Raw genomic sequence first — 8,883 nt, 5'->3', positions numbered from 1 at the left:
TGCGCCCGTGCATATCTTGCCTAGTGCACCACCGTGTAGTGTCTCACCTGGCTACGGCTCATCGTGCGGGATTCGTAGGGCGGAGAAGACGTTTACCCATACCTCCCTCGAGAGAGGGAACTCGATGAGTAGATGGCCAATCGTCTCATCATGCTGGTGGCAAAAAGGGCACGTGGCCTCGTGCGACAGCCCTCTTCACGCCAATCTGTCAGAAGTCCATCACCGGTTCATGATTGTGAGCCATGCAAAGAATATGCACCTAAGCGGGGTCTGCGAGTGCCATGTGAATTCCACAATTGGCGAGACCTCTCGCCCTGCGAATTTGGCCGCATAGGCAGACTCAGTCGAAAATGTGTCGTTGCTCTCCATGACCAGATGAATCGATCAGCCCGCTCATCGAGTTGCACCGCCGCAACCCTTGGCTAGACCTCCAAGTACTCCGCGGGGGGCTCCTCAACCAGCGCTGTCCCAATATCTCTGGCCCATCTCTCCTCAGTGATTGCCTCATATATTGTTCTTGACCTCCTCGTTTTGTCTCGAATCCGCTCATAGATTCGTGACGCAAGCTCCTGCATCCGGTAGCCGTTGAGCCATGATCCTCCCAGAATAGTGTATTCCTCCCATCACCGACCATTGCTCGCGTCCCCGCCAGGAACAACCGCTTGGACTCCTTTGGTACAGAGAACATGAACTCCGACCAAGGCTTATCCTGATCAGCCCAACTCAACCAGAGCCACTTGGCCTGGAGGGCCACATTCATCCACCACAAGTCAAGGATACCTAGGCATCTGGCCCACCTAGGAGTGCACATCTCTCCGAGGCCACATCACACGCACCTCCTCCCGCATCCGCCTTGCCGGCCCAAAAGAACCCGCGACAAATCTTGATTAGGGAAGCCAGAGTCTCCGTGGGCAGATCAAGTGCCGACATTGAGTTGATCGGGATTGCCAAGAGGTCGGATTGTACTAGTAATAGTCGACTCCTCTTGGATATGGTTGCCGCTTTCCAATGCGGTAGACGCGCTGCAAGCTGATCCACGAGGCCCTGACACCGCGTCGCCGTGAGCTTCCTTATGGAGAGAAGGAGGCCAAGATAGTTGCATGGGAATGCGACGCTCAGACACCCAAGGGTGGCGCACACTAGGCCTAGATCCTCATGGGAGCACCGCATGGGTAGGGCCACGCTCTTCGTCATATTGCCTCGGAGGCCGAAAGCCTCACCAAAGACGCGAAGGATGGCATCAGAAGCAGCTAGATCATTCATAGTGGGCTTGAGGAATATCGTGACATCGTCTACCAACATTGATAGCTGTTGCTTGAGGCCCGAGCGCACCAAGGGTGTAAGTATGCCGGAGGCTTGTGGAACAACATGTGGAGGGGCTCCATGCACAGGATGAACAACATTGGGGATATTGGATCCCCTTGCCGCAACAACTGAAGATGGCTTCTACCCGCACTCCATTGACCACAGTCCTAGTCGTCTACGAACATTGATAGTTGCTGCTTAAGGCCCGAGCGCACCAGGGGTGTAAGTATGCCGGAAGCCATTGGCTCGTGGAACAACATGTGGAGGGGCTCCATGCACAGGATGAACAACATTGGGGATATTGGATCCCCTTGCCGCAACAACTGAAGATGGCTTCTACCGGCACTCCATTGACCACAGTCCTAGTCGATGATGTTGATAGGATCCCAAATCCATGCCAGCCATTTTGCGCCGAAACCCATTTGTTTCAAAACCTCGAGAAGAACAGGCCACAGTCCAGCTTCAGTAGTACCGTAGGGTCTCGCAGCACATGGAGGTGGTGCACCGTGCATTGCACGAGCATGAAATTGTCGTGGATGCAACCGGGTAGATCCAATTTAGAGTGTAGATCCAATTTAGAGCATGAAATTGTCATTCAGCTTTAATCTCGTTGGGTGCAACCGGTAAATCCAAACCAATTCTAAATGCTACTCCCTCCGTTTCTAAATATAGTTTAAAGTGTAGATGCATTCATTTTGCTCTGTATGTAGTCTATAGTGGAATCCCTACAAAGTCTTATATTTAGGAACAGAGGGAGTAGAAGCAAAGCTGTGGTAGCTGGACTGTCCGTCAAGGCACCAACTGCATGCAAATCCAGTATCTGATGCTCATGAAGGGCAAAGCAAAGCTGAAACACTGCACACAAAAAAGAAGGAAAAAACATAAAGCAGCAACCAGCAGCTACGCACAAGCAGAATAACCTTCATAGTCATTATAAAGAAGACAGTGCCTTTCTTTTGTCCAGAAGACAACACAGGTACCTCAACCTTACTTGGAAAGTGATTTGCCTTGAGGTTTCAACAAACATTATCACTAGTCAGCCCTATTTCTAGAATGCAATTTCAAATCGTACAAGGTAGCATGGCTCTAATCTTTATTCTACATGAATTCTCATGGATCACAGAGTTGGTTATAAATTGAACAGTGAAAGCACCTCGTCAAACACCCATGGGACAGTGGATCTTTCAATGATCTAATCTATGCAATCACAAAGCATACGTTCCTCTCAACTTACTGCACACTCCACCACCACTCTTCTTGTTAATCTTCCCTGCACAAATTTGACCACATTAGTTGAGAATATCCAATGAGTTTATTCACTGATCCTTCTACCCCCCCCCCCCACCCACCCACCCACACACAAAATCACTCGACAAGCATATCCAACAGTCCAACAGCATACCATTGGTTTATGTTACAGAATACAATCAGAAGACATGATCCTACCAGAAAATTCAGAACCTTTACCATGCAATTCACAGCACCCCACTAGACAGCATCTACTTTCCAATTCATTCTAGTGTCATCTCAAGAATACACTTTAAATCATACTCCCTCCGTTCCAAAATAAGTGTCTTAAGCTTAGTACAACTTTGTGTTAGAGCCAGTACAAAGTTAAGACAGTTATTTTGGGACGGAGGGAGTACAAGGTAGCATGGCTCCAATCTTTATACTGAATTATCATGGAGCACAGAGTTGGTGCTAAATTGAACAGTGAAAACACCTGATCAAACAGCATTGGACCTTGGATATTTGAATAATCTAATCTACAACCACAAAACTTACATTCCTCTGAACTTACTGCCTACTCCACCACTACTCTTCTTGTGAACCTTCACTGCACAATTTTGAGCACATTAGTTGAGGCTATCTGATGGTCTTATTCGTTGACTCTTCGTACCGAAAAAAAAAATCAATCACCTGACAAGCATATCAGTCACAGTCAAACAGCATAGCATTGGCGGCCTATGCCATGAAATACAATTAGAAGATAACGAACCCTACCTGAAAATTCAGAACCTTTACCATGCAATTCACAGCGCCCCACTAGACTGTATCTACTTTCCGATCCATTCAGTTTCCTTTTAGTGACATCTCAAGCTGCTCCATCCTCCGGGCTAGATCATGTTTCCCAAGATGCCGCAGCCCATCAACAACAACGTTAAAGGTTGGCGCCCGTGGCGCGAACCCAGCCTCACTCATCTCAAGAAGGTAGTTTGCAGCATCCAAGAACCGACCACCCCTCACACACATTTTCACAAGCATCACATACACAGGCCGATTAGGTGGGTGCCCCTTGGACTTCATATCACCAAAGAAGGCGAAAGCATCAGCGAAACGACCTGCCTTGCAGAGCGCCTTGACGATCGCCGCATATAGACTTGGGAAGGGCCGGTGGCCATCCTCAATAGCCGCATAGAACAATCGGAATGCCTCCTCAATTCGACCAGCCTTGGCCACGGCCGGTAGCATCACTTTGTAAGTTGAGATATCTGGGCACATGCCACGACTGGAAGCATCGGCAAGAAGACCCACCGCGAATTCCACATCACCAGCATCGCAAAGCGCCTGGGCGAGCGAGTTGAATGTGGCCACGTCGGGGAGGACGCCCTCCTTGGTGATGCGGAGGGCGAATGCCTTGGCTTCCTCCAGGCGCCCAGCTCGGACGAGCCCGTCGACGAGGAGGTCCCGGCCGCGCACTGGCGGCCGGAACCCGCGGGTGGCCATGTCGTCCAGGAACGCCTGCGCCTCCCGGAGCTTCCCCGATGCGCACCAGGCGTCGACGAGCGTGCTGAAGGTGGCGCGGTCGGGGGCCACGCCCTTGCGCGCCATGCGGCGGAGCAGCTTGTAGGCGCCGGCGAAGTTGCCGTTGGCGCAGAGCGCGTCGAGAAGGGCGTTGTAGACCTCGGTGGTCTGCGGGCACCCGAAGTGGGGAAGGCGATTGAAGACCTCGACGGCCTGCTCGGCGAGACGGGAGTGGCCGTAGGACGAGATGACCGCTGAGAAGGTTGCCGGAGAGAGGGGGAGGCCGAGCGCGCGCATGTCGGAGGCCTGGGTCCACAGGTGGGTGAAGAGGCGCGCGCGGGCGAGCGGGAGGAGCAGCGCGTCGAAGTGATCGGCGGAGGGGGAGAAATTGGGCTTCGCCCGGATCCACGCGAGGAAGCGGGCGGCGTGGAGGGGCTCAGAGGGGGCAGCGGCGCGGATGACGCGGAGCGCGAGGTCCGGCGGGAATGGGGACGGGAGGCGGAGGCGGTTCAGGGTGCGCTCCAGGTAGAAGTCGCGCCGTACGATGGTGGAGAGGTGGTTTACCGCCGCGAAGTAGGCGTCCTTGGAGGTGGGGTGGTGCGGCAGCTCCTCTTCGCCGGCCGCGTAGTCGGGGAGCGTGGCGAGTCGGCGGAGGCCGAGCCGGTCGCCGAGGCGGCGGAGAACGGCGGCGGAAACGGAGGACGACATTTCTCGCCTCCTCACACCCGCGGAGAACGGGAGCTAACGGTGGAGCTGGGCGGCCCATTCTGTACAGAGCAAGTAGTAATGGGCTAACTTTCTGTTTTTCTGGCTTAGACTGCACTGGCCCATTCGAGCCCATGTAACTAGGGTTTGTGGAGGGTATAAACACTGCCTCGCCTTGCAAACCCTGCCCCGCCGCCGCTCTTCTTCCTCCTCTCTTCGTGTTAGGGTTAGGGTCGCTCCCTCCCGAAGGTAGCAAGCGAGCTCCCAGCTGGTTTGCCCGGGTGATTTTATCCTCGCCGTCTGATTCGAAATCCTTCTGTTGGTTTTTTCCCGGCAGATCAGAGATGGCGGTGCCGATTCTGACGAAGAAGATCGTGAAGAAGAGGGTCAAGCACTTCAAGAGGGCCCATAGCGACCGCTACATTGGCCTCAAGGTATCAACCTCTTCCGCAATACTTGTATGCAGTGGATATTGGAAGTCGATATGGCCAGGTTCTAGATCCTGATTGTTACGCATGCCGTATTTTCAACTTTCAAACTTCACCGCGGTTCATGGCCTCCTGTAGTATCTTCGTTGTATAATCTGGTGGTCTGTTATTCACTTGTGATTCTTAGTCGCTGTATGCCAAATTTATCACTTGGGCTTAGGCTATGTTATTGTGGAATGCTAGTGTTGGAGTCGTTGATTCAGCACGAGAGTGTTATAAGATATTAGCGAATGTTGCTATAGAAATTTACTGAGTGTTCTGAAGGTGGTAACCATTTAGGATGTGAACAATCACAAAGTAGTACTCCCTCTGTACCTAAATACTTGTTGGGGAACACTACTGCAAGTACCCCCAACTACAAGTATTGTGGTACAGAGGGAGTATAACTGAATGATGCATGTTTAAATTGAAATTGTTTGTTGCACGTGTACATCAAAGAGCACTGTGTTGAAAGATTATAACAGACCTTTTAGGTTGGCATTTGTGTTTTTGTCTTACCTTATTTGCTTATTGATGACTTTGTAAAGAAAGGAAGTGATGGCTTAGTAAAAGGTCTGAGTAAGAAAACATCTTCTTGAGCAAATATTGGTTGAATGAAGAGGGCCCTAGCCCTTGCATTAGTATTGTACTGTGGCTGTCGCAACCTCTTCTACAGCAATTTATTCATGTCTTCATGAAGTTGGATGAATTAAAAAAAGGCGTGGGCTTCATTCTGAGTATGAATGCTTTGCTTAGACTTCTCCAAACACTTGTTTCCTAATGTTTGCTCAAGAAGTTATGGTTTTCTGCATGATTAGTACATTCTGTCTGATCCTTTCAGCTTAACTACTTCTACACTGTTATGTATTCTTTGGCCGAGCAGCATTTTCTTAGTGTGTTATTCCTCAATGTTATGTTCTGTAAATTTTTTTGTTGCAAGTATACCCTCACACACCAAAACAGCAAGTGGTTTGTTTCTTTGCTCAATTATATTTATTTGTGTGTTGTTCGCGGGTACAAGTATGACCAGGAAGCTTAACGTGTACTCCCTCCGTTCCTAAATATACGTCTTTTTAGAGGTTCAACTAATGAACTACATACGGATGTATATAGACATATTTTGGAGTATAGATTCATTCATTTTGCTCTGTATGTAGACACCTAATGAAATATCTTAAAAGACTTATATTTAGGTACGGAGGGAGTAAGATAGTAGCTGCTTGTAGTTTTAACATTGTTTCTGAATGTCATAAAATTATTATTGTCCATTATAAAATCCACAAGGAGCAGGTGATGCTAGCTTGTTTGGTAATTCATGTGTTGAATCTTGTATTTCCACCTCTTTTAGACTTGTCCTCTTGTTCATTATGTTATATTGTGCTTAAACTGAACAATATTTTGGTTTTTGATTGTAGCAAAGCTGGCGCAGGCCAAAGGGTATTGATTCCCGTGTCAGGAGAAAGTTCAAGGGATGCACCTTGATGCCCAACATTGGCTACGGTTCTGACAAGAAGACCAGGCATTACCTTCCCAACAAGTTCAAGAAGTTTGTTGTCCACAATGTCTCTGAGCTGGAGCTGCTTATGATGCACAACAGGTAAATGCGTGTTCATCATGCCGTTTACAGTACTGTCTTCCACTATTATGGTATGCTAATTGTAATATGCCTTGTTCCTTGCAATCAGGACCTACTGTGCGGAGATTGCGCACAACGTCTCCACCAAGAAGCGCAAGGACATCGTTGAGCGTGCCGCACAGCTCGACATCGTGGTTACCAACAAGCTTGCCAGGCTCCGCAGCCAAGAGGATGAGTAAACTGTCTGTTGGTGCTATGTTTTGGTCTGGTTCGTATGTAGGGAATTATTCTGCCGTCGTTCGTTTTGTGTCTGCCAGGGATATCTGCTGTTCCTACCTTTTTGCTACTAGTGCCGACTGTAATGTGTCAAAGATCTACTATTGCCTTTATAATCTACTCCATCCGTCCCGTAATATAAGAGCGTTTTTAACACTACCAGTGCTGACTGTAGATATCATTGCCAATTGCTGAAAAATTGTGTGTTAAAGTGGGTTTCGGTTGTGCTTCATATTCCGGTGATCAAATTTAATCATCTGTTTTGAAGCACTTAGGTTGAGATCTTGTCACACTGTTGTGGTTGTGATACTACATCAGACAACGTCAAGTAGGAAGTATGGTCTCTACCTGCTTGAACATGAAAGTCTCAATGATGATTTATCTCAAAGGTTGTTTTAGAGCGTACCCCTGAAAATTCCTGGAAAACAAAGGTGGCTGGGAAATTGTTGACCTGGCCTTTCGTTCTGAGCTAACTGCATCTCTTCTTCGGGCTTCATCCCATTCCAAACATGCATGTGACAGCTACGCTAGCGGCTTATAGCAAGGTAACAACCATTCACGGAAACGACGTGCATGCATGCTCGCGGACATTTTTAGCTACAACACGTACGTGCCTAGCCATCTTTCCTGGTGCATTTGCACCATTTCTTCTCGACTTGAACGGCCTCCCATGCATGGCATTGACAACCAGGGGTGACCGACCATTGGGGGATCTATGTATTATTTCACGACCATTGGGGGATCTATGTATTATTTCATGCACTATGGCCCCATACACCGACGAAGTTTGCCCTCCACAACAGTTTTGCAGTGGGATGCAACATGTATTCTTTGCTCATGCCAAGGCCTCTTTCACAGTCAGTGCTTCAAGAGTGACCGGGTCAATGATGTTTCTGAAGATAATAGATGAAGCGCCCAGAAAAACTCATGTTTGATCCCGACATACAGCTGCAACTGCAGCATAGCCCTCACACCTCAAAACAACCGCGTCAGAATTGATCTTCGCATAACCAGCTGATGTGGAATCCATACTGTTGGTTTCGCCACTGTATGTCTGCTCAGTGTTTGCTTTGTTTTGGTAATAATCTGTACATCTCTCACGAAGTATGTGATGAATTTTCGCATAACCAGCTGATGTGGAATCCATACTGTTGGTCTCGCCACTGTATGTTTGCTCAGTGTTTGCTTTGTTTTGGTACTCCCCCGTCACGGTTTTAGAAGGCACGCTTGAAAAAACTCTAGGACCAAGGTAGTCGTCGATTGATTGTGAGATGTAGCATGTGTAAATACTAATGCGCTTAATCAAGTGAGAAAATACTAATGTATGAGCAGCAAATTGGTACTAATTAATATGAGTAATTGCTTTAGCGTCTTAAACCTTGTCTATTTTGAAAATGCACGCAAGTTTAATTGTGTCTTCTAAACCGTTACGGAGGGAGTAATAATCTTGTTAGAAATTAACTAGCAAAAGGGCTCGTGCGTTGCAATGGGAAAAAAAAATACCACACGCTTTTAATCTTTTTATAATCATTTTAATTTATTAAAATAATAAGCTAACTAACTAATGTAGTTAGTCCTATCCTATTTTGTTGAGAAATCAACCCGTCTATTGTTAATTTTACCATGATGAGAAATTAAGCAGGACAAGCAAAGCAAAACAAAGATGCTACGTGAATTGATCAATGGACTCTTATCTTATTTCACTCATGGGGTAGAGAATGTGGGATCAGATGACAAACTGAAGGCGGTGTTACATTCTCTCTCTCTACAATAATGCAATCTTACATTCATTCATCAGCAAACAAATTC

The 8,883-nt window shown here is 47.8% G+C and overlaps 2 protein-coding genes across 7 annotated transcripts; one reads left to right on the top strand and one right to left on the bottom strand.

The window, feature by feature from the left end:
* Nucleotides 1-2,206: 2,206 nt before the first annotated feature.
* On the bottom strand, nt 2,207-4,855 carry LOC123406999 (pentatricopeptide repeat-containing protein At5g18390, mitochondrial). 6 transcript variants are annotated; one of them, XM_045100024.1, is made up of 3 exons: nt 3,310-4,855; nt 3,091-3,142; nt 2,207-2,575 (listed from the first exon to the last, which is right to left on the bottom strand). In XM_045100024.1, exon 1 carries the CDS (start codon nt 4,756-4,758, stop codon nt 3,379-3,381), a length of 1,380 nt encoding a protein of 459 aa, XP_044955959.1. In that variant the 5' UTR covers nt 4,759-4,855; the 3' UTR covers nt 2,207-2,575; nt 3,091-3,142; nt 3,310-3,378. The 6 variants fall into 6 exon arrangements, with proteins under 6 accessions (XP_044955959.1, XP_044955961.1, XP_044955956.1 ...); XM_045100026.1 differs by having other exon boundaries at nt 2,207-2,570; XM_045100021.1 differs by having other exon boundaries at nt 3,091-4,855.
* Nucleotides 4,856-4,917: 62 nt separating this feature from the next.
* On the top strand, nt 4,918-7,211 carry LOC123407001 (60S ribosomal protein L32-1). The gene is made up of 4 exons (XM_045100027.1): nt 4,918-5,004; nt 5,093-5,189; nt 6,638-6,819; nt 6,908-7,211. The coding sequence occupies exons 2-4, from the start codon at nt 5,100-5,102 to the stop codon at nt 7,035-7,037; spliced, it is 402 nt and encodes a 133-aa protein (XP_044955962.1). The 5' UTR covers nt 4,918-5,004; nt 5,093-5,099; the 3' UTR covers nt 7,038-7,211.
* The last annotated feature ends 1,672 nt before the right edge of the window (nt 7,212-8,883 follow it).

The sequence above is a fragment of the Hordeum vulgare genome, chromosome 7H, assembly GCF_904849725.1.
Source record: "Hordeum vulgare subsp. vulgare chromosome 7H, MorexV3_pseudomolecules_assembly, whole genome shotgun sequence".
Taxonomy (NCBI): Eukaryota; Viridiplantae; Streptophyta; class Magnoliopsida; order Poales; family Poaceae; genus Hordeum; species Hordeum vulgare.
Note: the sequence above shows the minus strand (reverse complement) of the source record. Positions and strands in the feature narration are given on the sequence as shown.

What these genes read in the sequence shown, in the direction of transcription:
- LOC123406999 (XM_045100021.1), bottom strand. Translation starts at nt 4,758, where the DNA reads ATGTCGTCCTCCGTTTCCGCCGCCGTTCTCCGCCGCCTCGGCGACCGG.
- LOC123407001 (XM_045100027.1), top strand. Translation starts at nt 5,100, where the DNA reads ATGGCGGTGCCGATTCTGACGAAGAAGATCGTGAAGAAGAGGGTCAAG. An exon ending in ACCGCTACATTGGCCTCAAG is followed by an intron (nt 5,190 to 6,637) that starts GTATCAACCTCT and finishes TTTTGATTGTAG; the next exon opens with CAAAGCTGGCGCAGGCCAAA. An exon ending in CTGCTTATGATGCACAACAG is followed by an intron (nt 6,820 to 6,907) that starts GTAAATGCGTGT and finishes CCTTGCAATCAG; the next exon opens with GACCTACTGTGCGGAGATTG.